The sequence below is a fragment of the Trematomus bernacchii genome, unplaced genomic scaffold (genome assembly GCF_902827165.1).
Source record: "Trematomus bernacchii unplaced genomic scaffold, fTreBer1.1, whole genome shotgun sequence".
NCBI classification, from domain to species: domain Eukaryota; kingdom Metazoa; phylum Chordata; class Actinopteri; order Perciformes; family Nototheniidae; genus Trematomus; species Trematomus bernacchii.
This window is the reverse complement of record NW_022988176.1, coordinates 1,277,620-1,305,108: the sequence shown is the minus strand read 5'-3', so window position 1 is coordinate 1,305,108 and position 27,489 is coordinate 1,277,620. Positions and strand designations below refer to the sequence as shown.

At 40.2% G+C, this 27,489-nt stretch overlaps 2 protein-coding genes across 5 annotated transcripts; one reads left to right on the top strand and one right to left on the bottom strand.

The window, feature by feature from the left end:
• Nucleotides 1-2,117: 2,117 nt before the first annotated feature.
• unc45b (unc-45 myosin chaperone B) lies at nucleotides 2,118-10,122 on the bottom strand. Of its 2 annotated transcripts, XM_034122418.1 has the most exons (20): nucleotides 10,056-10,122; nucleotides 9,197-9,358; nucleotides 9,049-9,085; nucleotides 8,776-8,951; nucleotides 8,540-8,629; nucleotides 8,281-8,448; nucleotides 7,926-8,091; nucleotides 7,575-7,745; nucleotides 7,274-7,445; nucleotides 6,867-7,167; nucleotides 6,085-6,179; nucleotides 5,724-5,865; nucleotides 5,495-5,635; nucleotides 5,232-5,359; nucleotides 4,221-4,287; nucleotides 3,987-4,100; nucleotides 3,582-3,697; nucleotides 3,346-3,463; nucleotides 3,092-3,247; nucleotides 2,445-2,717 (listed from the first exon to the last, which is right to left on the bottom strand). In XM_034122418.1, exons 2-20 carry the CDS (start codon nucleotides 9,356-9,358, stop codon nucleotides 2,445-2,447), a joined length of 2,793 nt encoding a protein of 930 aa, XP_033978309.1. In that variant the 5' UTR covers nucleotides 10,056-10,122. The 2 variants fall into 2 exon arrangements, with proteins under 2 accessions (XP_033978310.1, XP_033978309.1); XM_034122419.1 differs by lacking the exon at nucleotides 10,056-10,122 and having other exon boundaries at nucleotides 2,118-2,717.
• A 1,168-nt stretch (nucleotides 10,123-11,290) lies between these two features.
• Nucleotides 11,291-26,608, top strand: kif2a (kinesin family member 2A). 3 transcript variants are annotated; one of them, XM_034122425.1, is made up of 22 exons: nucleotides 11,291-11,509; nucleotides 16,366-16,460; nucleotides 17,582-17,704; nucleotides 18,603-18,657; nucleotides 18,903-19,022; nucleotides 20,336-20,380; nucleotides 21,616-21,716; nucleotides 21,854-21,949; nucleotides 22,045-22,099; nucleotides 22,186-22,348; nucleotides 22,508-22,598; nucleotides 22,886-22,949; nucleotides 23,099-23,190; nucleotides 23,273-23,415; nucleotides 23,705-23,909; nucleotides 24,004-24,114; nucleotides 24,205-24,272; nucleotides 24,538-24,654; nucleotides 25,313-25,460; nucleotides 25,801-25,902; nucleotides 26,183-26,318; nucleotides 26,407-26,608. In XM_034122425.1, the coding sequence occupies exons 1-22, from the start codon at nucleotides 11,449-11,451 to the stop codon at nucleotides 26,490-26,492; spliced, it is 2,277 nt and encodes a 758-aa protein (XP_033978316.1). In that variant the 5' UTR covers nucleotides 11,291-11,448; the 3' UTR covers nucleotides 26,493-26,608. The 3 variants fall into 3 exon arrangements, with proteins under 3 accessions (XP_033978316.1, XP_033978317.1, XP_033978318.1); XM_034122426.1 differs by lacking the exon at nucleotides 20,336-20,380; XM_034122427.1 differs by lacking the exon at nucleotides 24,538-24,654.
• The last annotated feature ends 881 nt before the right edge of the window (nucleotides 26,609-27,489 follow it).

Sequence of the window (27,489 nt, the reverse complement as noted above, 5' to 3'; positions counted from 1 at the left end):
TCATACGCCTTTTCAATGTCAAAGTACACTATTGCCATTATCTCTTTCATTTTCAATGTTTTTTCCACATCATTACTCACTCTTACTAAAGCATCTATTGTGGACCGCCCTTTACGAAATCCGCTCTGAAAACTACTCAGCAGCCCTTTCTGTTCCAGTACATGTGAGAGCCTACGGACAATGATCTTTTCCATCCATTTACATAGGTTTGATGTAAGAGCTATTGGTCTGTAGTTACTAGGGTTAGCTGTATCTTTCCCTGGCTTATTGAATGGTAGCACGACTGCTGTTTTCCACAAACTTGGCATATCTCCTTCTCTCCAGATTTGATTGAAAAGACTCAGCACCATTGTCATAGTTTCCATAGGTAACTGTCTAAACATAGCATAGCATAGCTGGTCTTGTCCTGGGGCTGTATATCCTGTATACAGCCCCAGGACAGGCCTTAGTGCTGTAAGGCTATTTTGAGTTCTGACATTGTAAATTCCACATCAAGAGCTGACCTATCATCCTGTCTCTTCTCCTTCACGTTTTCATTCTCTGCTAGTAACTGCTGTTTTTGCTGTCTATGAATATCACTGAGATGTTCCCCACTATGTACTGCTGCAAGTGTCCTTCCTAACATATCTGCCTTCTCTTTATCTGTCACTGCCAGCCTCTCCCCATCAACCAAAGCTGGAATTTTAATGGATTTCCTTTTCCCACTCATCCGCTTAAACATGGACCAGACATCACCTAATTTTACTCCTCTGCCGATGGTAGAACAAAATTCTCTCCATGTTCTCTTTTTTGTATATTTTATTGTCCTTCGAGCAGCTGCCCTTTTCCTTTGAAACTCTATAACATTATTTTGTGTCATGTTTTTCTTTAATTCTCTAAATGCATTATTTCGCTCTAGGAAAAGACACTGCAGGGTTGCGGTCGGATAATCCAAAAATCAGCTCCTAACGTCTAACCCTATCGTCTATTCCTTGACCTCTGAGTGAAACGTCACGGGGTTAAGGGATAGTGGATAGGAGAATTCAAAAGGATTTAGGAGAAGAGACTGCGGTACTTTAGAGAATCCGACTGCACTTTCACTATCGGACGCATTAATGATGGGCCAGCAGCGGACGTCATAAATGTGCGTCTGTTGTGGGGAAACTACAGTTTTTTTATACAGCGAACTACATGGATGCATAATAAGAACTAGTTCAAATGCCAATTTATGATTGTTACGAGTTACAATTACATTTGAACTAGTAAAAATACCAATTTCTGATATCAAGAATTCAATTTCAACTAGTCGAAATGCCAATTGTTGATATCAGGAAATACAATTTGAACTAATTCAAAATCCTTTTTTGATATCAGGAATTCTATGGTTACTAGTTATGAATAAAAATTGGATTATAACAATTGTAACAGTAAGAATTGAATTTGCGTTCTTATTAGTAAGAATTTATTTTTTGATATCCTCCAGAAATGAATAAAAGCTAAATCGGCTTGCCATTAAATTGGCTTGCCATATGTAAACGCATAGAAAACTTTGCACCGTGCTCTTATGGTGTTGTTTTATGCTTCTTGAACGTGGACAACAGAGAAACATATATTCTTTATGACCAAGCAAGTTTGGAATTGAAATTAAAAAGTAAAGTGAAACTTAAGTTTGTCACCCTCACCCTCACCCTCCGGTCCAAACATATTAATCCACATGAATCATCCTCCACTGATGGTATATGCAGGCTTTGTCAGGATTGTTGCGGTCAACCACCACACAGCGTTTGGTGATAAAATAGCGAGTTTATCAGGACTGAACAGTGTCCAGTATTCCACAGTGTACACATTTGCCATCTTTGTGTTTTCCCAAAGCAAAAACTGCTTGCCAGTCGATAATGACCCAGCTATACTCTTGGTAATTTGATGTCATCCTTTAGTTTAAACTCTGCCGCCTGATTTAATTGACGGTTGAATGTTGTAGAATTGACTTCCTATGCTGTCTGCATCCCATTGTTGTTGCCACTGGAAATAAATTATTTCCTTCATGATGCTACAACATTCCAAAAAAACACATAGCAACCCTGGCTCTCGCTTGATTATTTAAAGTGTATATTTTAGCAAACAGTGAAGCAAAAACGTGAACTGCTCAGTATTTAATCATTCATTCACAGTTACAGTTCAACATAAATAGAAATAATACATTTCTAAAATCTTCAAATAAAGACAAAAAAATGCATGGTCAGGGGAAATCACCATGTGTGCATTTTCTACTACCTACGCAACAAACACCCTCTGTAAAAAATTACAAATAAAAACAGTGATTTATATTGTGAGACATTATCTTTAGAGCCAGGTTGGAGAATTCTTTTTTTTCTTCAATGAGAAAACCATTTGGAAACAAGTCTGTATTTAAAGGAAATAAAGAAGAATGTCCACTGTTGGGTTTTTTCCTCGTAGAAAGCATTTTAAGAGGGGGTCGCGAACGGTTTGATGAGACCAAGATCCATAGCTTTGACCAGGCATGTGCGCGCCGCATCGATGGCCTGCTGCCTCTTGGGATTGTTCTCTGCCTTGCCAATCACTGACAAGATTTCCAACAGCTCACACTCCATCAGCTTCTTGGCCAGCTCACTGTTGTCTGAGTCGAGCATGTTGTAGACAATAACAAGGGCACGATGCTGTACATTGGGGTTGGTGTGGAGACACAACCTCTGCAGGATCTCAAGCCACTGCGTGGTCTGTGAGGAGAGAGCAATCAGTTACACTTGTAAATTATGCGAAATCTTTGTCAAAAATGTTGTTTATTTTGTATTCTTGGTAGTTTGGATATGATATATTTTGTGTAATTCTTAGCAATGGATTTATGTGTAAGATAGTGTGGTATGACTCAAATGCAAATGTTATTTTCCGTTGAGGGGATTTCCCCTGATTGACACTTCAGATACACCATCAGGGAGTAAACTCTGCATTTTGAGAAGTTTTGTAATATCCCAGAGATGATGTCATCAGCTTTGTCTTAGCTTGGTCACGATGATGACACAACATGTGAAATTGAAGTTATACTTTTCTTTATCCTACAAGTTAAAGCACTACTGAATGCTATCATACATACCACAAGGGTTATTTTGTTGCAGGTCTTCTTCTGAGCAGCAGTGAGCATGGCGAGAGCTCCAGCTGCAGCGATCTGAAGATTCTCGTCATCCTCGCCACAAAGCAGTACCAGCAGCTTCAGTCTATCATTGCCATCGGACACAAAACGCTCTTGGACCTAAGAAACAAAAGTTCGACACCTGTTGGAAACTGGTTTCCTACGTTGATGCAGCTATTTTACAATGAAAGGTGTTTAGCTATTTTTTCCGTTCTCACCTCTTTACATGAAATTAGGTTGCACATGCATTCAGTAGCAGCCTGTCTGATCTGGTCATGATCTTCAAACATGTAGTTTTCAATGTCACTGATAGCTTTCTCTTTTATAATCTTCACTCTATAAAACAGATAAAGTCAAGGTTAAAGGTCACAATAACACAAATTGTTCAAGCTGTAGGAAATGCACTTGTAGGAAAGGAGCTAGTGACATCACAGTGAACATAATAACATGTTACCTTAGTTTTTCACTGAAACCAGCCAAGTTGGTGAGGCTTCGCAAAGCTTCATAGTTCTGCATCCCGTCTTTGTCTGTGTGAAGGAGGCCGACTAAAGGCCGCACCACCTCATACACCTGACAAACAAGAAAGATGTAGGATTCATTTAAAAAAAGTTAATCTACGTTGTTGAACTACGTTACATACTGAAAGTTAGAACAAACAACTGTCATTAGTTATAATCAAATATACCACCAACAGCAAGGTTCAATATCCCATTAATTGGAGAGGCAAAGAATCATACAATGTCAAAAGTGTAAGAAGTGTGTAGTCCAGGGGAGACAATATAAAATGTTATCTCAAATTGTTGTTCCCTTTCCTTCACTATTATATCATAGGGGACAAACAAATAAATGTTGTTCTTACCCTCTCACCAGGGAAAGCAAGTTCTGGGTTGGAAATAGCTGCAATCCTGGCAATGGCGTGGCTGGCCTTTGTCTTCCCAGCCTCTGTCCCTTCCAGAGCAAGTGGTATCAAAGCCTATGGATAGAGTAAGAGGTGAACAACAGTGGGATGTTTTGCAACAAGCAAGTTGATCAATTCTCAAAACATGCAAAAATAAATTATTTCATGGTTTCAATTGATAAACCTATGACTCACCTTTCCACCACCTTGGGCTACAATAGTACCACGATCTTTGGGATCATCTGTCAAAGCCAAGAAAACTCTAAGGACGAACAAATATATAGAATTGGCTTAGTTATCATTTATTACAATATATCCATTTATGGAGGCATCAAGATGGATGTTAACAGTGCTTTCGCTTGCAAGCCAAAGATTCATGAGGGAAGTCTTAAAAACAGGTTTAAATATCCTAATTCTGGAAATTGAAAAGAAAAGTGGTTTTAAAGGTCAAAGATGGGTTTGGGTAACAGTAAAACAGGGGGAAATACGTTGTCTGGGGATGCAAAATGATTGAAAGAGTAGGATAAAAGGAATATAAAAAGGTTAGAAAACTGTCAAAATAACTATAATTACACGGGAAGACTAGGGGTAGTGGAATGTGAGCATTTGCTAAGGGGTCTTGCAAAAATCTGGAACAAACTACCAGAAATCTGCAGGTCCGCTGCAACTCTTACTACTTACTACTTTCTTTTTGCCGCTGCTTTTAATTGAACTATTCACATCTTACACTGCACTGTAACTTTTATTATGTACCTGTATTATTCATGTTTTATTATCTTTGCTTTTTAATGTTTCTAATGTGTTTTATGCTCTTAATGTCTTTCATTTTTGTAAAGCAATTTGAATTGGCTTGTGTTGAAAAGTGCTATATAAATAAACTTGCCTTGCCTTACACTTATCTCTGCAATAGCCCATTTAGGAATAAACCGAAGTCCCTTTCTGTATGTGATTCAACTGATGAAAACAGGATTGACCAATAAAAGCCACACACACACACACACACACACACACACACACACACACCACACACACACACACACACACACACACACACACACACACACACACACCACACACACACACACCACACACACACACACACACACACCACACACACACACACACACACACACACACACACACACCACACACACACACACACACACACACACACACACACACACACACCACACCACACACACACACCTTGACAGCATCTCCTTGGTCTGGTCGGTCAGGATGGAGTTGTCTGCCTTTACCATGACAGCAAGAGCTGAAGTGATGCCAGCCTTCAGGAGCCTTTTCACTCTCTGATCAATAAAGTCCTTCTTGTCCTGGGAACAAAAAGTATGCAAAGTGTGTATATCTGTATTCATATGTGTTTCATAACCTGCTCTACATATGTCAAATTATATGTTCTGATCTTCTGTGTAAGACAATGGTTTAGTTGACTTTTCTCCCTCTTTTACCTTGGGGTGTTGCTCCGGCACATGTTGCTTTGAGAACTTTGCTAGTTGAACCAGCTCAGGTAGGATATCCTTCTTGTCATAGCAGTTGGTGCAGTTAACCAGGGTGCAAGCTACTGAATAGATGATTGTCTTGTCTGTAGACTAAAAACACAGTGAATGGAGAGAGGTTATTTATCTGTAATCTGATATACTGTATTTGTTTTTCTGTCTTTTTTTTCAATTTGTTTACCTTTGACAGGTCAAACATGGCCTTCAGCGCAATCTCGTCCTCAACAAAGTCATCTTTCACGTCAGCATCATTGGTCAGATAAGCTAGACCCTCGATAGCCCACTTTCTTGTTTTGGTATCAATCTTGGGATTACAGAGCCACCTAGAAAAGTAAAAGAAAAAAGACAATTTAGTTGGTTTATTTTGTGAGTATGTTAAGTGGATTGCAAGCTTGAATTACTTTCTGATATATACATATTATAAGAATGTATAGCCATGAAAATGTGATCTTTAGGAATTTGGCATTTATTTGTAAAAGTCTAATATTAATTTCATCATCATCAACAGCCCAGTCACTTTAACAGTGTGTTTGAGTACTCACTTTCTGCACTGCTTGGCCAGTTTCTCTGTGGAGCCCTCAGCAAACTGCCTTAAACTGTAGTCATCTCCTCCAGCTGAACCCAGTTTACACAGACCCTGAGGGGACATGGACATGAGTATGCACCAAAACGCCAAACAGACAAAGTCTAATTAAAGTGTTTATGTTATCTATCTAGGACTTCTGTCCTTTAATCAATAGTTTAGAGTTACATCTTACAAAGCCCTTCTGTTAAAGCTTTCAAATGACCTCACATCTCTTTTTCTCATTTAAATATAGAAGTATTAACTACTGTACCTTACACGTTTTTTTTATTTAGCTGTTGCTTTTATCAAAAGCTACTTACAATAGGTGCAATCAACCAAGAGAATATTCATTCATAAAAATGTAATCCTGCAAGTACATGAGCCACATCTTTGATAGATTTTTCAAAGATATTTAGATACTACAGATATCCTCCATGTATCCTCAAACTATGGTCTTCCAGGCTCCATTTCCTGAGGTTTCGCATGTGTCCTGTACAGTTTTTCCCCTTGTGTTTGTGTTGTTGGGTTTTACTTGTTTATTGTTTGTGTCCGTGTGAATGTTTAGTGTTCCAGTTCTCTCTTGGAAAAGTGATCTTAATCTCAATGAGACTAATGAAAATAAAGACTAAATAAATAAACTTTAGCTGCTCCCTACGTTACTGTCTAGTATTGTTTATACTGTGATGTCTTGATGCTTGTGCTTTTAGAAAAGAAGAAAGGAAAAATAAAGTGTTTTTCTCTATCCCAGGGCACACTCACCACCAGAGAACGGATTTTAATCTTCTCATTCTTGGTCTTCTTGTAGAGGTCCTTGAGAAGGGACACGCCGTTGGTGATGATGAAGGAAGCACGGCTCATCTTGGAGGCGGAGTGGATCAGCGCCTCCACAGCAACCATCTGGTCCACCTCACGTTCAGAGGCACACAGTGCCACCATCATCTCCATTATACCTTGTCGTCCAACAAGGGCGTTACCGACATCAAAGGGACCCTGAAGCAGGCCTGAGATGACGTTGATAGCATGGATTGTCCTGTCCATGTCGTTGGGATCAATTTTGGAACTGGGGAAAAAGGAAGACAGACGCAGAGATGGTGTGAGTTATGTTGGCTTGGTTATTTACAAATGATTAGCTACAACACTGGTTACTCTCTATGTTATGGTCGTACTTGATATATTCATTGCAAATCTCCCTGAAGTTGTCTCTCTCAGGGTCACATGAGAGCTCGTCGTAGAGCCTGGTGAGCAGCACGCTGGCGATCAGCTGTGTGTTCTCCGTCATGGGCAGCTGGTCGGGCAGTTCAGAAACCTGACCACACACCTTGAGGATCTTCTTCAGACCTGGAGAACAAACCCATATATATATATATGATATAGACATATGTTAAATACACTTTATCCAGGAGTCTGGGATGCAGCAAAAGATTGTAGCTCAAACTATTTAGTGACTGATGTAGCTGTGTGGCTCACCGTGATCAATAGTGAAGAGGGCCTTGGAGTTGTCTTTGGATTTCTTTACAGTGCGAGGTACATTCTTGCTCAGGAGATTCAGTGCCTGGTCTCTGCCATGGCCAGAAACCTTCTTACTACCAACCATCTCCACCAGAGCGAGGAGAATGTTTTTCAAGTCTTTGGATGCATCTGCAGATATAAAAGAAAGTCTCAGTCAGAATTGCTAAGAGAATACTAACAGCAGCAGCAGAGACCAAGCCATTTTGATTTTTTACATTCTACCATTGATTTTTTAATTAAGCTTTGAGGATATCTTTATAATAAAATCTACTTTTTGTTACAGATAAGGATGATTTGATTCTGTCTCACCCAGAACCAAGGCCTCTTCTTTGCCATAATCCTTTTTATCTTCACCAGTGAGGGAGTCGTTGATGCACTGGAAGAGGTTGCAGGTTGCAAGCACAATCTCCTCATTGTCGACAGCCATAATGCTGCACATCTTATCGACGCTCACCATCTGAATTATGGCCATGGCCTGTATAGTGGTAAGACATACACAACACACTTTGTTAAAGGAATTGAATAGCAGATACAATTATTCTTATTTCAAATGGCAAAAGATACAGTATGTTGAAGATGTACTTTTGAAGTTTGAAGGCTACACTGTTGGCATATTTCACTTTGAATTTGCTTTTGTCTTGAATCATTTTTAGAGTAAGCTTACCCGAGCTTTGTGTCCTGTGCACATTCCTGACAAAGTACGAACAGCAGCCAGGACCATCTCTTGTTTGCCCGTCTCTATCATGGTGAGCAGCAGAGGCACTCCGTTATTCTGGAAGATTCTCTCTGCTCCGGCGTCCTCTCTTGACAGCACAATCAGATTGTTGGCAGCCTATACATAAAAGAAGAAGTAGCAGAAGTGAAACCACAACTACGGTATGTGCATCTACATAAAAGTATTTGTTCACAGGGAGGATACCTACCTTTTCCCTTTTGTCCTTTTCCATTTCCTCATCAAGGAGAATATCAAACATGTTCTGCACTCTTGAATCTGTGGAGAATGTTGTCTTGAGCTGTGGAAAAATACAAAAATTAAACGTTCAACCTTTTCCAATGCTGACATGTCCAAATTATACATACATGAATACATGTAGCAGTGCTGAATTCATTTATGCAAAGTATTGTGTGTTGCATTCTACATTAACTTGATAATGCCGACCTTGGCCTGGATTTCTGCTCCCAGCCTGCGGAGAGTCTCCAGGAATGTCTGGTTCTTTGGTTCGATGGTGGCACATCTCTGCACATCTTTGAAAGCCATGTCAAGTTTTCCTAATTTCTCCAGAGCTTGGCAACGCCGGTACAAGGCTTTAATATCTGCTGCGTCCACATCAATGGCTGTATAGGAAGAAGAACGGATTAGATTGTGTTGTGTAGTTTAAGTTCATGTTTATTGGTTTTGTTTTGCTGTTGTTTGGTTTGCGTATTACTCTACCTTTAGATGCATCGGACGCTGCGTTAGCATAGTTTTCCTTTTAGAAAAACAGAAACATCAAAATAAAAGTGTGAATTTCCCCAATAATTTAAAATGAAATCTATTTGGTATGTGTTTATGTTTTATGCTGCTTAGCCAAACTGCTTACCTTCTTTAGGTAGCATGCAGATCTGTTCCTGTAGATGACAGCAAGCACTTTTTTGTCCTTGCATCCCTTAATGGCTTTAGTGTAGCACTCAATGGCATTTTCGATTTCTCCTGCCTGGAAGTGTTTGTTTCCCTCATCTTTTAACTGGATTGGGTCTCCCATCTGGTAAAATCAGGGGTTATCAGTTATGACATAGATTCTACGGATCACATAACTTTGTAAATCAAACCTGACAGTCAATGCTTCAACACAACAATTTGAGAGGAAACCACTCAATCACATGTAAATGCGGTATTGTAACTATAATAAGATTCATACCAAGAGAACACATTTGAATCATATAAACAATTCCCCAATTAAGGGTAGCTTACCTATTAATTATAAATAGGTATAATTGATGCAAACACTAACATTTCAAATAGGCAACAAATTCGACAAATAAGCAGTTTTACACATTTCAAAAAGTAAAGAGCATTAAAAAAAGAACAAAACAGCCCCATATTTCACAATCAATCCCACAGATGACAATAGTCTGTTAGCATACTAATGTTATTGAAACTGCTGTAGCATTAAAAATGTTTTTGTTCTTACCATTGTTAGTAATGAATGTCCTGCTGACCTGGGTCTTTCGTAGCAAATGGCCATGCACATGTTATCTCTAACTTTAAATGGCTTCCCCTCAAGCCTTATTTGGGCACAGTCTCGTACCCCAGTTGGAGCCTTCGAACAAATGCCACTTTCCCAATGGACAGACACTATCTCCAATCATGTAGGCACAATCTTCCTGCCTACCTATACCAAGTACTGTCTGCATACCAAAATCAAATAGATAATAAAAAACAAACAAGCTGTACAGTACCTTTAGGATTGTGTGCTGTGTCTCTTGTTCTGCTTAGATGATATGAATCTCTAGTCTATAATTTTTGTGACAAACTTTTTTGTCTCATGAAACTTCCCCCCACTAACATCACATTTATATTTGAATCTCAATGAGGTGGGACAGAACCAAGGTGGACCATCCATCACACATAGGGGTCGACTGCTTGCACTCTAATACCTCAAAGAACAACTTTGTTTCAAAAGTCATTATAAACCATGATGACTTGGTTTGCAAAGAAATTCTTGGTGTTTTTTTAAATATCCGAGGCTCTATCAATAACAAATATTTTCCATTCAATACAATCTGTGAGAGGGACCCCCCTCAAAGGTGGTCTGCTCCTGATAAGGTCTATTTAGGGCACAGACAGCTGAGAAGTCACCAGCAAATGCCTGTTGCCAAAGTGGCAGGAGGGGGTTTAAAGGAGGTGTGTGCATGGAGATAGTTAGGTGGGGGGGGCTGACAGCTGCAGGACCACAGAAGAACCTGGTAGCTTCTAGAAAGAGAATGATCTCGAGCCCAATGATTTGGGGTCAGTAGTAGTGTGTGTGTGTGTGTGTGTGTGTGTGTGTGTGTGTGTGTGTGTGTGTGTGTGTGTGTGTGTGTGTGTGTGTGTGTGTGTGTGTGTGTGTGTGTGTGTGTGTGTGTGTGTGTGTGTGTGTGTGTGTGTGTGTGTGTGTGTGTGTGTGTGTGTGTGTGTGTGTGTGTGTGTGTGTGTGTGTGTGTGTGTGTGTGTGTTATAACACAGGAAATCAACCTTATACTGTGGAAACACGTTGACCCTACCAGATCTTCTACCAGAGCAAGCAGGGTAAGGTTGCAAACCATACAGTTTTGTTAATTTCGTCCTATTTCTGGTACGGTTATGATGAAGTACAGTAACACACACAAAATAAAGAGAGCCATTGGCCCTGGTGCCACCAGGTGGCACAAGCCACCCACTACAATAGAGCAACACTTACTACCAAAGTGGTATTAAGTCTGTTTAATTAATCAAAGTGCTGAAAGAACTGTTCAGATGATTTACTTATGGGGAAGTATTCTCAGCAATTTATGAATTATTTGTCCTTACACAAGCAATATTCCTCATAACTTATACCTGCTTTACAATCCCTATTTTTTAGACTCTTCCCTTTTTTTGGTTCTTCTTCATGCAATGTAATTCAAGATTGCACATGTCACCTGGTTTTATTTTGAAAAATACCAGACCGGAAATGCTTTGCTAGTCTTGGTAGCTACTCTATGCTAGCTCATTCTGTTGCCTCTCCTGCATCTTCCTGCCCGACCAAAGACGGCCAAACACAAGAAGTAGCTGCATTTACCCGATTCATAATAAGTATTTAGTCCTGTTTCTGATCATTTAAAGTAATGTAGAATGGCGTCGTGTTTTGGGAAGATCGTCGTTGGTACTTATGTGGAGATAAAGCGCAGTGATGGTAAGTTCCTTTTCTCCCGGTCGCACAAGTTGTTGGGGATCTTTGTTGCTGTGTTGAATGCAGCAACCGTTGTTCCTGTGGAGCGTAACGTTAGCTGCACGAAAACATTAATATGAGCTGTCAGGGCGGAGGGCTTCAACATGGCCAAAGCCTTTGAATGAGCTCATACCTTTGTTAGCTAGCTTCTCTCGCCGTTTGTTTCTACTTCAAATGTTTATATAAAACCAAGTGCTTCCAATTTGAAATTGGACACTAACGTTACCGTAATGGTTTTCTCCATCATGGATTTGAAATTTAACTAAGCTAAGCTAAATAGCTAACCAAGCTATCGTTAGTTCGATAGACAACAACATTAGCTTGCGGCTAGCTAAACGGCTAACAGTAGCTAATGTTACCGGCTTTATTGCAACAGTGCCGCTGTAGTGAAACCATAGATTGTATATAAAACCAAACACTTCTCATTTAGTTGACAAACAGATTACCCATTTGCCTGGTGTTAATGGCCAATGTAATGGATTTATTGAGGTTTTTCAATGTTTACTGAACTTACGCCAGTTGTGATGTAAACCCTGTAATGAATGAGGAATATTTTTACATTATGCTACTTTTTTACTTCACTACATTTTGTAGGGTAATGTTGTATTTATTTCACATATTTAATTACTAGTTACTTGGCATACTTCATGTGTTAATACAAAGTATACATTGACACACATTTGCAGTATTGCAGCTTTTACTAATAGTGCTCTTCCACCTCTGCCTATAATTGTTCAAAATCAAGAATCGATAGTTATTCAGCATCTGACATGTTATGTATAAAATAACACCATGGACTGACTGTCCCAGTATCTTATTCATTACATTGGTTATTGTAGAGAATGGTCGTTTTTGACATTTTGGATCACCTTATATAACATCTTATAACAAATAAATTAGAGGATGTAAATCATTCCAACATATTGTTAATTATGTAATAAAGTCAAACCATTATTAGTTAATGGAATAGCTCTGTGCCTACTTCCTTACAGAGGCATTGTGCACACTGTCATCAGGGAAGAAGCTGTGATTACAATACACTCACTTTAGCTTAATCTATTCCAAGGGTTAACAGAGAAGTAGACAGGGGAAGGGAGAGGAGACTTGTTGTGTGACTCTTTCTATGTGAATGTCAGCTTTATTATGCCTGCTCGATGTAGCTACACAGCATTTCTTCAGGGCCATGCAGATGACAACAAAAGTTTGAGCCACTCCTTCTGGCCCTTACAGAATTGAGCTACACCCAGTTTTGCACAACTTGAAAAATAAATACTTTGAACAAAGTACTTGATTGAAAAAATGGTTCCAAGCTAGTGGCAAGGGTGTGTTTTTAACTGTTGAATTGGTTGTTCTTGATGATGATATCCTCAACGTTCTCATCCCGAGGCATTAGATTACACAGTCCTCCTCAGTACTCTCAAGTCAGGGGTGAGATGTGAAAAAACGCTTGGGAGGCTTAGAGAGAGAGAGAGAGAGAAGCTGTTCAGTCGATCCATTTCCCTGCTGGTTGGTGTAGCATCCAGAGCAGGGATTGCCCTCTCTCTTGGGGGTTGGTGACTGGGCTGGTTCAGACTCAACCCAGAATGAGGCCACCACCCCATCTGTTGCAGCTCCCTAGATGCTGCCAGGAGTCTGTCCCGCTCCCCCTGCGTTTATCCTTTCCACAGTCAGTCCTGATGGGAGCCAAATCTCATAGAGAATTATGTTGTACTATTCTGTAGGTGAAATACATTTGTTTTGTATGCAATTTAATGCCATAATTAATGCAATGTTTCATATTGGACTTAGATTATCTGTTATTATCTGGCATGAATTCTTAGTGAAACATGGCAGTGTGCAAGAGAGACATATGTCACCTACATGCTTAGCGATTATGGACTGTGTCATATTTCTCAGTCTGTGACATGCCTACACAGTTTCTTTAGTGTTGTAGTGAAACTGTTGCTTTGAAGAGGTTTTTTTTTTCTTGGGCTTCAGCACCCCCTCTGAAGCCCCTCAACTACTAGTAATGTCAGCCTGAATCAGCCAGGTCTTTTGTATTAAAGTGGGACAATTAATTCAGTTACCGAATGTGTTTGTGAAAGTGAGGAAGTGGCGGGCAGGCCACTACACCTTTGGATAGTGAAATTAAAGGTTTTTATCATCAGCAAAGTATACAGCTTCACACCATTGTGTGTTGTTCTTGTTGATAAAGTGTCTGCCACAAGACACATTATCTTCCCTTTTTAAACTAATATAAATCATAATCTAAAGTGATCACTTTTTAATAATATAAGTGACTAACCAATTACTTACACCAAATATTTACTTGTTAGAAAGTTATTTGAGCTTGGACTTGGTAACTGTCATCAGGCTAATATATTTGAGAGGCTGAAATAAAGGTAGAAACCTTTTTTAAGAAGTTTAATTTATAATACAACGTCATTTTCAGTTTCCTCCTGTCACATTATGACACCCTGCCTTCTCTGGATTTGGAGGGAGAAAGTTATTTTGTATTGTTAAAAAATGCTGTGATGGTGTGGAGCTAGCTCAGTTGTATCTCTGGCTCTCTCTGCCCTTGGCTGAAACACGCTACACATTAGCATTGTGGTGTAGGATGTTACTGTTGCCTCTATTCAGGGTATATCGTCTCTGTGCCACCGATAACTAAACATTAAATACAAGCAGCAACCTAGCTTAGAATGCCTTTCCATTTGGAAATTGAGAATTGCTGTTACTTTCACATTATACATGTATCATGTCTTCAACCCCAGTCAGTATTAGTTAGTGTCTCTCAGCATGTCAACCTGTCCTGGCATTCACATTCTCCACATCATTAGAGTCATGTGGCTTCCTTTAGCCAAAAGAAACAGCAGTGATTTGGAGGGACTTGCCTGTCTCTCTGTTTGGCTGTAAATCCTCTGCTGAGTTCTGCACTTACTATTGCAGCATGGTATGCTCTCAACACTGTCCTTCAGTCGAAGTGTAACCCCAAACACTGCCACGGGCCTGTCCCAGCATCCTTTACTGTTGCCAAAGCATTTGATTCCCTACCATGTCACAGTTGAACAGACCAGACATATTCGCAAAATCATAATTGAAGTACACAGAAGTAATACAAAATGTCCGACTTTAATGTACAGTCAGACAGGTGACACATTAAAGAAACACCTGAATAAGTGAGTTCAGAAACACCGCTATTGCAGATGTCCCCTGACTGAATGAGATCTGTAGTGAAGGGAATCATGATCATGGAGTCAAAGTCACCAGATCTGCATCTGATAGATGTTGGACTGGTTGCAGAGAATTAATGCCAAGCAAATTGAAGCTGTTTTGAGCAAACATGTTTTTAAAGGAAACCAATCCTTTTGTAGTTTGTTGTGAAATGAACTGTTTTCATCTTTTAAATGTAAACTTTAGCCAGTTCAAGTCAATGGGTTTGAAAGGCTGCATGAGCTCCTCAGTGTTTTATTAACAAGAAGCCTATTTTTCCAACGCTTGTCTCTGTAACATGAGCTCTATACCAATGACAGAAATGTATGGGGGCCATTTCTAATGGACGGTAGAGCGAGATAGAAGATTGATGTCTTAATTGTTCATTACTTTTTTTTATGGTAGTGTTATTTATTACATAATTGTTTATGTATGTACAATCTAAATTATTGTTGCTTTTAGAATTTGTGACTATGTTAAGTCACAATAGTCACATGTCATTTTTCAGTAAAATGTACAGTACTGTCTAGTCATAATTAATCAATTTTCATCGATTTAAATTAAATGCATATCATAATATATGGGATATGTCGACCTTTGTGCATCCAGAGGTTCTGATCTTCTGAGTAGCCAACATTTTCCGTCAACTCTGTTTTAAGCAATCTACATTTGCTTTTTGCATTTGCCAAATGAAAACATTATAAGGTGAAATGTTCAGCAGTTGAGAACGCTAAAAGCATCTTTGCTTGCTAGCTACTGGTTCTCTGAATAATGGATACAGGAACATGGTGTTTCCCTGGATTGTATTGGGAATTTACAACCTACAGTCGGATCCACATAGACAAAGATGGGGGTCTGAGCCGTCTCTTTACAGCTGTGTTTATGACACTGCAGACAGAGAGGCGGAGAGAAACACAGACGCTCGCTGCAGCAGCAGTGCTTGTCTCCTTCACCAGTGATTCTCCCCAACAGGTCATTATTAAACCTCGTGGACAGATCGGAAGATTAGCCTGACCTATTTGCTGCTGTCTGATTTTGTTTATTTGTTAATGTGAAAATAAAATGTGCTATTAGTTAGTGAATCTGTAAAAAGACATGATTTAAATGTTCTCATCATTTTCATTGAAGTGTTTAAAACCAGGGTCCCCGCGGATCCTTAAAAAGTCTTAAAAGTCTTACATTTATTTTTTGATATTCAAGTTCTAAAAAGGTCTAAAAAGGTCTGGAATTTTAGGAGGGGAGGTATTACATTGTATCTGGGGCAAAATGAATGAATGTGGAGGGGGGCCATTGGTTTCCATTGGTCTACTGCCATACAATTATTTTGTTGTTAATGCGAAGGCAGTCATGTTGGGTAATGTGCACTGAATATTTCCCGTTATTCAAATGCATTTAAACTCAGTAACGGTTTATACTGTTGTCTAGTTCATCGATTTTTTTGTATTGGTATTATTTTTTCCTTTTAGAGGTCTTAAAAAAGTCTTAAAAGTCATTACATTTGTACTTAAAAAATGTGCAGATACCCTGGTTTAGTGCCAGGGGATTTGATGGGCCTTTGTAAACACTGCCTTCACCTCTCAGTGTTTGTCTGCCTATCTTATGCTTCCCTGTCTTTGCTACTTCCTCAGGACGTATACACCAGTCGATGGTGACCTCACTGAACGAGGACAATGAGAGCGTCACAGTGGAGTGGATAGAAAATGGAGACACTAAAGGGAAAGAGGTAAATGACGTTTTATTACCACTCGTAGCACAAGCACCTGCCTGAGTATTCTGTCCTTCCCCACCTCAATAAATAATGCATTCAAAAAGACATTCAGGCGCTGTGGTGATTACATAACCTTCCTGCATGAAATACAGTCGCAGCAGACATCACCCTCTGTACACTGATGACCTCACACAGTGTACAACAATACAGCAGACTTCTCTTGTTGCTTTTTTACATTTGTATTATATATTTGCTATACATCCCACTTATATATTCTCTTATTATATTGAGATGTTGTAAAATAAGTGCTGTACAATTGTATTTACATTCTGATATTGCAGTCATTTGGATTTATTTGTAAATCAGTACTATTTTCCATCATCTCAATCTGTCTCTGTTTTCACTTTCATCCTGTGTTTTCGGTTTAAAAGATGAATGGGGTTGGATAATGCTAACGTACAGTTATAACACAAAAATAATCCCATTACGCTGTTTTGGTATCTAAAAACCATTGTAGTGTTGACGGTAAATTCACTCACTTAGGACCTCTTGTGTGGTCGTTGAGAATCAATGCTTTAGATCCTGTATGGATAAATGACACTGCCTTAGTTTGATGCACAATGCTCACAGACGACACAGTCATTGGTGCAGACAAACAAAGATGCAAGTCTGTTATATTTTATTTAATCAAGTCAACATTAAAGTCATTAGATTATGATTCAAGTCTGATTTATGTCTAAATGACTCAATACTTCAGATTCACACTTAAAATAACACTTAGAACTGAGCTATACTTTTAAGGGTTCCTATGCAGTATGGAAAGTATGTCACTTGATTCATGTAATTTCCAAGTCTGGATAAGTATAATGAACAGTTTATGGTTAAAATATATATCTTTTTGAACTCGGATGTCATTTACATTCTGAAAATAAGTTAAATTTGAGTTTGGAAAAAAATATGCAAACCTTTTACTATGTCAAAGTAGTACTCTCCCACGTTTTACAACATTGAAAGCTGGGTTTTATTCAGCTTCTTTGACTCTTCAGCGATCAATATATCCATTCATCTTACTTATTTGTTGGTTAATTGGTATTCATGTGATGTGGTGGTATTAATTCTCTTCTGTTTCTGGACAGATCGACTTGGAGAGTGTATTTGCACTTAACCCAGATGTGGCTCCAGATGAGGAAATTGCCCAAAGTCCAGAGACTCCGCCCCCCCCTACACCCACATGTGTGAAGGTCAATAAAATCGCAAAGGTAAGAACCTGAATGCCAGCCTGTCTGCCAACTACTGTAACAAATGTTTGTTATATCATTTAAATAGTTTGAACAAAATAGTAATTTAATTGATTTTGATTGGTTCCCTCCATGTGAGGGAAAGTCTGTAAAGTGCTCCGACTGGTTCAGGTTTTTATGATGCTGCAGTTTGCTGGACCTTAATATAGAACAGGGATCCTCCTAGGGAACCATCGAATTGGTCCTGTTAAGTACACAGTATATAAGATAAGTCGATTAGCAGGTTAACACTGGCATTATTTTTGGTAAATATTCCAGGTTTGAATACATCTGACTTACAGTAAAATATATAAAACATTTAACGTGAAAAAAAAAGTCAGGCAATGTAAAACGAGATGTTTCTTGGATAAAAAATAGTTTATTTTCCATGTGCAGTTTAATTGTTCAAATTTGGGCTATGCCACTCTTACAGGATGGTGTCATTTTGCTTTTAACTATTTTAACTATTTAAGTTATTTTTGGTTGTGTACCTCCATCATCTGTAAAGTACATCCAGGGGTAAACTAGATCCATCACCTGTACAGGAATTATCCTCACAAAAATGTAGTTACAGCCTTTTGTGATTTGGACAGGGTCTACTTTATTCCTTTTTTTAAGATACTTTGACATGAGTGCTTTGGCAGTGTCGTGTCATCTGGGAGATTAGTGTTGATAAATGAGGCCTCTGTGCTCGGTACTAATCTGATTCTCAGGCTTTGTCTATTTCTGTATCTCTACATTGCAGAGGCAGGCAGAGGAGGTTGAAAACTAAATACAAAAAAAAGGATGTTCCCTTTCTCAAGTCTCAGAGCAGCCATTAAATATGTAAAAGGGAAATTAGGAATCTTTGAACCCAATTCTCTTTTGATTTTTCTTGCAGAACCGTCGGACGATAGCGCCCATAAAGAATGACACTCCGTCCCGGGATAATCGAGGTTTGTTTCATGCACTGTTTAATACGTACAAAACACACAGGTGTCCAGTATTATCACATTACTTAGAATACCTAGATAAATGCTTTCTGGGGTAAAAGTCACTCAACATTAAACAGATTTCAATTAAGTCATTTCAAGTTTAAAACAGTGGGTTCAGCTTTAATAGCAAGTCCAAACCCGTTATGTGAGCAGCACGCGACTCAATTTTTTTTATTTTCTAAAACATTGTGGTTTTGTATTTTCAGTGATTCCGACGCGGGCCAGACAACCCCCGCCTCCACAACCAGAGCCGGCCCCCCCTCCCCCTCCCTCTCTGCAGCCCACTCAGCTCACTCAGGCTCAGACTGCACAGCAACTGCAGAACGGTAACATGATCCAAACTGTTTTTTAATTAACCTTGACTGTGATCTCACCTGCGACCTTTCTTCAGAAAATAGTTATTTTAGGGAACCAGTTTTAAGCAATTGGCCTTAAGTTAACTTATAGAGTGGTGCAGGGACGACGTATTTGTGTAGGCCGACCCGTAAGTAAGGGTTCCCTCGACAAAAAAGCAATGGGATTTCTCAATAGGATTTTGGAATACTATAAAAAATAAGATCTGTGGAAAACGAACCTGTTTGATAAATGCACGTTTTGTTCAGCCGGATAATCTCCACGTCTACCCTACTTTTATCATTTCCGAATCATAAATCTAATCGCCAGAAGCAAAATGCTAACGTTATGCTATAAACGAACTGCAGCAGGGTCGCACGACTTCAACGTCACGCCAACTTAAAGGGGACCTATCATGCGAAATGCACTTTTGTACGTCTTTTATACATGAATATGTGTCCCCGGTGTTCCAGGGAACTCACCAAGTGTCAGAAAACACAACCCTCTCTATTTTCCTCCATACCCAAATCTCTAAAAAAGGGGCTGCAACGGATCTGATAAAAACTGATCCAGATTTGAACACTTTACTGACGTCAGGAAAGTGGCGCTACGGCTATTGGGCCAACTCCACCAATCAGGAGGAGACAGCCACGGCCATTGCCGTTCGAAAGCGCTGGAGACGCTGTAGTACATATGCCAGGCCTCTAGATGGTGCTGTTGCTCACAGAATCAACCCTTGCAAAAACAGAGCTAACATTTTTCAAATTGAGTGAAATGAGGCATGGCTAAAATGCATGATCTGTTTGGTATTTTGAAAAAAAAAAAGTATAAATATGCCTTATATAGGTATGGTCCTACACTATATTATTCAAATATAGCATGATAGGTCCACTTTAAGATCGGTATTCAAAAATACAGATTCTAAATTGTACAAGTTGAAGCGTTTGTTTTAACAGTTTGCTAGAGCGCAGGGGCAAACAAACTTAGCGGGAGTGTTTACGTGTTCGGCGTAATGACGTACAACGTCCTCAACAACTTCTGTAGTCCTATTCAGCCACTTGTTAACGACCATCGTTTTTCAGACACGTCAACTCTTCAAAAATCACCAATGGGTGTCACTGCTGATGTATTTAATGTCGTAGAACAAAACGTGATCTGTCTCTTTACATTTGTGTCAACCTCAGACCTTATTTCCAGCTATTTTCCAAAAACTAGGACTCGTTCCTGCACCACTCTATTCTCTAGGAGTTTAGCATCTGTTAAATTGTAATGTCTCATGTTTCTGTTGACCACGTGTTTATCACAGAATCCTCTCATCAGCTGATATCCAGAAAGGATCTTGGACAGCTTTGTATGTATCACCTGCATGTTCCCCCTGCCCTCAATGTCTAATGGTGATTCTAATATCAGTCCCCCAATAGAAACTGAGAGTCCTCTAGTCAAATTGTGTGTCCAATACAACTTGAAGCTGTGGTGTGGTGGTAAAGTAGCACAAACACAATCCATCCAGCAGACAGGCTTTTCTGGGTATTAGACAGGGAGAGAAAAATGTTGTTGGGCTGTCTGATTTCTGCTGAGTCACACACAGGCACACGCATGGATTAGCCTGTTCCTCTGTGCGATACTCCTCAAGGCTCAGACAGCAACAATAACCCTTTTATTCATCCTCTATTCCCTCCAACTGTCATTTGATGAACTAAGAGGAGCAGGGGGAAAAGGTCCTTGTTCCCCCCGCCTCGTGTTAGAGAGAGTAACCCAGACACAGCGATGGAACTGAATCCCTCTTATCTCGCCCTGTCCCGGTGCCGACCCAGCTCCTCTTCTCCTCCCAGATTAGAGCAGATTATTAATCCCTTTGCTCTGATATTCTGGCTTCTCGGGGAATGCAGCCAACAGGACTGTTTTAGAGAGCTTTGGCTTAGCTGTGCGGCGTGCCAGGGCCAATCAGATGGCTCTGTTTCTGATCATCTCTGCAAGCAATCAGAACTTTTACACACATGTTTGCTGATTTCTGTTCTTCTTAATATTGTAACTAAGTCTTTGTGATTGACCTGGAACAAAACTAATGTGTGGGTGTGCTTTCCTGGGAGATTCGGAATAAGCTTCTGGTTGATTATTGGATAATCACACCTGATTTGAAACCACCTCTAATTTTAATTGGCGTAATTGCAGTAAAGATCAGATCTCAGATCGTGAGTGATGTGTATGTCAGTTTCTTGGTCCAGCTGTGTTGAGATGCAGATTGAAGGCATATATGAATATTTTTAAACATACTGTGGAGGCCTTTTGTTTATATCTAGAGAAGGAAGCTAGTGTTGTAGTGGAGGGACTGTGTGCCAGCCGCTGCATCCTGCTCCGTGCTTCAGCACTTCTGTATTCTGCTTTGTAGGAAATAGCCAGAAAAAGTCTCCATTTTTGTTTGAAGGGTTACCATGAGACAGGAAAGACTCAGAGAAAGATACAGCTCAAGACGAGGAAAAAGACTGAGGAAGTAGAAGAAAGAAAGAGACCCTTTTGCTGAGAAAGGCTTACCCTTTGAAAGGCAGTAGAGTGACTGTTCCTTCCGTTGTCTTGTCTTTATGGCAGCGAGGAGGAAGTCAAACTGCGTGAAGGAGGTGGAGAAGCTGCAGGAGAAGAGAGAGAGGCGCCGGATTCAGCAGCAGGAGCTACGAGAGAAGAGAGCTCAGGTACATCAACATGATTCAACCTTCTCAATTCACAGAATATATTCAATTCATTTTGATAACCTCTTAATGTATTGAACATCTAGGAATGACTTAGCTGTGGTTATTAAGCTGGTACCTCACTGTTTACCTTCCTTCAGGAGGTGGATACCACCATCCCTAACTACGAGATCATGTACATGATCAGAGATTTCCGAGCCAGCCTGGACTACCGGCCCCTGACCACGGCAGATCTGGTGAGTAGATGAAGCTTCTCATTCTCTCTGGATTTGTAGACATCTACCATTAGAAAACAATTTAATAAAATGTCCGTCTTTGTTGCACCGTCCAGATTGAAGAGCACAGAATATGCGTTTGTGTGAGGAAACGTCCGCTCAACAAGAAAGGTAAGCTCTTGATTCGGAAACCACATGTTTTGTTTATTGTTAAGGTCTGAATGATATTAAACGTCTTGCCTCTGCTGGTGTTCCAGAGTTGGCCATGAAGGATTTGGATGTGCTCACCGTCCCCAGTAAGGACGTGGTGATGGTTCACGAACCCAAACAGAAAGTGGACCTGACCCGCTACCTGGAGAACCAGACCTTCCGCTTTGACTACGCCTTCGACGACAGCACCACCAATGAGATGGTTTACAGGTTGGTAACAACGAACCAAGAAACACGGACAGAGCTGTTTCATTTGCTTTGAAACATGGATAATGCGGAACTGAACTGACCTATTTATTCGATTGTGTGCATTATGTAATATCTTTCATTGGATTAGTGAATAAATGTGTGTTCTGTCTCATCCTGCAGGTTCACAGCCAGACCGCTAGTGGAGACCATTTTTGAGAGGGGCATGGCCACATGCTTTGCCTATGGGCAGACGGGCAGTGGAAAAACACACGTGAGTTACACACCTAGACCCCTTTGATAATAAAGGGATTACTACGAATCAGACGCGACAGCTACTGTTAAGAGTTGTACCCTTGGAAATGATTTGGAATTACCTATATAATATTACCATTATAATATTACATCAATTCAACTGCTATATTTTTTAATGTTATTATAGTTTTCTATCTGTGTTTTTAATTTTTGTTTTACTTTTATGTATTCACCACAATACCAAGTCAAATTCCTCCTACCTGGTAATAAACCTGTTTCTGACTGATATTGTTTTCTGTCTTTCAGACTATGGGTGGAGATTTCTCTGGGAAGAACCAGGACTGCTCTAAAGGAATTTATGCATTAGCTGGTAAGTCAGCGGTTGTGTTTCCAGCTGATTTAATGTTTTCTAGTTGGTCAAAGTGTAAATATACTTTATTTACGCCTTACAATATCTTTTATTATGATGGGTTTGGCTTGCTTAGGTGAAGTGTAAGATCTCTTCTCTCTTCCATGCAGCTCGGGATGTATTTCTCATGTTGAAGAAACCCAACTACAAGAAGTTAGACCTGCAAGTGCACGCGACCTTCTTTGAAATCTACAGCGGAAAGGCAAGTGATGACGAGTAATCATTTGTTTGTGTTTTTTACCCCCAAAAGAAAAACAATTCTGACGATGTAAATGTTTTCTTAGGTGTTTGACCTGCTGAATCGTAAAACTAAGCTGAGGGTGTTGGAGGATGGGAAACAGCAGGTGCAGGTTGTGGGACTTCAGGAGAAGGATGTCAAGTGCACAGAGGAGGTCCTGAAACTCATAGAAGTGGGCAACAGCTGCAGGTACCACAGCAGGAACTGTCTATCTGGTTGTCAGTGGTGTGAGACTTACTGGATTTGTTTGTTAAATGATAATAATATGATCTTATCGCTTTTTTTAATGCATGAAATGAGTTGGTCACTAGGCTGCAAATGTTTCTTAATAGAATATCACATCTTAGTCCATGATAACTGAAAATAAAGTCAAGCGCATTTTTCACATTTTCCCTCCTCTACAATTATTATTTTGTGTGCGCTCTTCACTCTTCCTTGTGCCATGTTAATATTTCTGTATCCTTCCTCTCCCTTCCAGAACCTCAGGGCAGACATCAGCCAACGCCCACTCATCTCGCAGCCACGCCGTTTTCCAGATCATTCTCCGCAGGAAGGGCAAGATGCACGGCAAGTTCTCCCTCATCGACCTCGCAGGTAACGAGAGGGGGGCCGACACATCGAGCGCTGACCGCCAAACCCGTCTGGAGGGGGCGGAGATCAACAAGAGCCTGCTGGCCCTCAAGGTTTGTCGGTTAGACGGCTGCTGCAAAATTGCACTGATTCCAAAAAAAGTGATACTTTTATTTACCAAACAATGTGTGTCTGCTTTTGTTTCAGGAGTGTATCAGGGCTCTGGGCCGCAACAAGCCCCACACTCCATTCAGAGCCAGTAAGCTCACCCAGGTCCTGAGAGACTCTTTCATCGGGGAGAACTCACGCACATGCATGGTCAGTTTGTGGCCCTTGATTCATATCCAAAGTCCATGTGTCTTCTGGATGGGATTCATTTGAATAATTTGTTTTACGTTCTCTGCACAGATTGCAACAATCTCTCCTGGAATGACATCCTGTGAGAATACCCTCAACACACTACGCTACGCCAACAGGTGGGAATATGTTTACTAACCCTGATTCACACAAAGCTTTATTGTCACAGGAACAAACAGAAATGATGCAATGTTACGACATGATAGCTCCTTTTAATGCCTCTGACTCCCAGATGTTTTTGTATAGATAGTTGTCAAATGTACATTTCTCTGCCTACTCTATTAGTTCTGTCTGACTCTCTTGTATCCCCTCTCTCCTCTCTGTTTCCTGCTTTGTTTCCCTCTGCTCCTCTGTGCCCTGGTGTGGCGGATCGCCGCTGTGTAGAGTGAAGGAGTTTGGGATTAGTCCGTCGGACATCCCCTTCTCTCAGGGCGGTCGCTCTGAGCTCTCGCCTACCAATACCTTTGAATACGATGACTTTGCTGCTACCTCCCCCAGCAGGTCAAGAACCCCCCACAGCACTGCACACATAAACACACACACACACACACACACACATAATGCATGCGCTCCCTCCAGGTATTTATCCCCCTCTGTACATCCATGGGCTCATCTTAGCTGCTTTCATTCTCTTCACCTGCTGTTCACTGTCTCGTCCTTTTCTATTTCTCATCTGCATGCCTTTTCATCCTCCTCCCTTGCTTTGACTCCCACTCTTATCTTTGTCTAAGCTGTGTAAATATTTGTTTCTTTTAAATCCTGAAGAAACAATACATCCGTCCGCCTGTCCATGTGGGTGTGTCTTTTATTTGCTCTGTGTAACTGTTACTGTGTAAGCTGTGTGCGATGAGTCACAAAGAATACATGGCATTACAAAACTTGACCCAATAGGGTATTAGCTGCTGTCCATATTGATGGATTAGCGCTGTAAGCATGCCTGTTATGAGAATACCACTTTTATGAATTATATTAGGTTTCAAATCATCTACAGTCATCTTTCCACATGCATGATGTCACCGCTGTCATGTTGCTGCCATCCTGTGCGTTCTGTGGTCCTTTAAACCCCAAGTTACTGTCATAATGCAGATCCAACCGCAGCCCCCCGCAGACTTGGTTGAAAGATACGCTCCAACCCGGCTCAAAGTCCTTTTCTCTGCAGGGTGAAGGAGCTGTCAGTGGACCCCAACCAAATGATGGACGGGGGCCGACCCAACATCCACGCTGTAAACCAGCTGGAGCTTTTAGGCGAGGACTGGCTGAGTATCTCGCCGCAGAGAGACGACCTCAAACTGCTCTGTGAGCAGAATGTAAGCTAACAGGGTTGTCTTTTTATTTCTAACTCATTACCATATCAATATACAACCTGTTGTGATGTAACACCTGTCACCAAACGTTTTGGAAACGGATTACAAACCTGCTATTAAAGGGCTGTAAAGTTAAGGCACGTTGTGTCCAACAATTCATAGTTGAGAAGCTTAATAGTTAAGGTATATTTTACATAGACCTTGTTGCTTGTGAGAAATGTGCTTTTAAATAATCCATATGAATTACTTGTAGACGGTAATTGGATTTATGTTTTAGCTATTTCAGAAGTGTTAGTGAATATTCTGTTTCTGTCTCTTGTTGACCCTGTAACTATGTTCCCAGGAGGAGGAGGTGTCTCCCCAGTTATTTACCTTCCACGAGGCGGTGTCTCAGTTAGTGGAGATGGAGGAGCAGGTCCTGGAGGACCATCGAGCGGTTTTCCAGGTCAGAACATCAAAGAAAAAACCCAAGACTCTTTGAAAACTCTTGCTCATCATTTTTATGTCAATATAGAGATACGTCATGTTCTGTTTAGGTTCATTAGAATGCTATACATATTGACGGTATGCAAATACAGTGAGCTTCACATTGACAAGTTCTAAACATTAAATAAAATCAGTTTTCTGTAGGTAAAAGTCAAACTTGCATTGATAACCTCTGAGTTCAACTCTGGCTGTCATAAACTAAAAATGCCTTTCTGTATGTGTGTGTCTTCTGTGAGCAGGAGTCTATCCGCTGGTTGGAAGATGAGAAGGTGCTGCTGGAGATGACAGAGGAGGTGGATTATGACGTGGAAACATACGCCACTCAACTGGAGCAGATCCTAGACCAGAAGATAGAAATCCTCACTGAGCTCCGGGGTATGGCAGAAACACGCGATGGCCTGATGATGACTAAACACCCTGCTCCAGAAAACACTAATCCCTTTTTCATTTATTTTCCTCTCAGATAAAGTGAAGTCATTCCGCTCTACACTCCGAGATGAGGAGCAAGCCAGTAAGCAGATCGTTCCCAAGAGGCCACGTGCTCTCTAGAGACTGAAGATTTTTTTAGTGGCCCCTACGGAAACATAACCACTTGATGTTCGGCACGACTACATGTAGTTTGCAAACTCTTACTAAGTAATAAAGATGAATGTGCTTAATTTAAAGGACTTTTGTGACAATTAGTTTTCCATATATTTAGAAATGAATAACTTTCAACAAGAGCCATCTTCTAACACCTTTGAGTAGAAATGGTGTGTTATGAAACCCTACTGACTTGGAAAATCATGTACCTGTCACTAAAACACAAGTCATCACATATATCCTCAGATATTGGGCTCGACATTTAGAAATGTATATTTAAACATTTACATTAAGCATGTATCTTGTAGCATTATACACACTGTTGGATTAGTTTTTCATTTACATAAAACACCACATAGTGACAACGGCTAGAGAAGCTATGTGTATTGTATCCATGGTGACAGCTGCTTCCTGTTTTACATAAAGGGACAAAGGAGGTTCACCTTTCAAAGAGACGCTGATTGTGAACTGTTTAATTATCTGAAAATGACAATGCTAAACTGGACATCTGATCAACGGGTAAAAGTGGTTTGAGTTGTAATACCCAGGTTGGCCGATAGATGTCACCATTACCTTTATGAAACACAGGATTATAAATGGCTACCTTTTTCATCTTTATTGCATTTTAGCACCGGACGGGCGTCAATTTGAAAATATCGATGTTTTTTGTAGCAAATTAAACTTTCCTTCCGCGTTATTTTTGGATAAATGCAAGGAGTTTTGTTTTGAAAGGGTCTCACCGGAAGCGCTAATACGGTTTTAGCCTTTACAGTCTATGGTTTTAGCTAACGGCTTCAATTATTCGAAAAATCGTTTTACCAAAAAGCATGGCAAAGATTTACTCTAGTTTCTAAAATGTGCTACTTCTCATTGTTGTAAATGTAATGTATTTCGTGTTTTGCGCTGATATACATCACATAGGGCTCCGGGAAATTGTGATTTTTTTTTGTTTATTTGACTTTTA

Bases quoted from the DNA above. Each gene is read 5' to 3' on its own strand.
- unc45b (XM_034122418.1), bottom strand. From the start codon at position 9,358: ATGGGAGACCCAATCCAGTTAAAAGATGAGGGAAACAAACACTTCCAG. The intron at 8,952-9,048 runs GTAGAGTAATAC...CTTCCTATACAG, and splicing joins AGCGTCCGATGCATCTAAAG to CCATTGATGTGGACGCAGCA. The intron at 8,630-8,775 runs GTCGGCATTATC...ATTTTTCCACAG, and splicing joins GAGCAGAAATCCAGGCCAAG to CTCAAGACAACATTCTCCAC.
- kif2a (XM_034122425.1), top strand. From the start codon at position 11,449: ATGGCGTCGTGTTTTGGGAAGATCGTCGTTGGTACTTATGTGGAGATA. The intron at 16,461-17,581 runs GTAAATGACGTT...GTTTCTGGACAG, and splicing joins GAGACACTAAAGGGAAAGAG to ATCGACTTGGAGAGTGTATT. The intron at 18,658-18,902 runs GTTTGTTTCATG...TTGTATTTTCAG, and splicing joins TCCGTCCCGGGATAATCGAG to TGATTCCGACGCGGGCCAGA.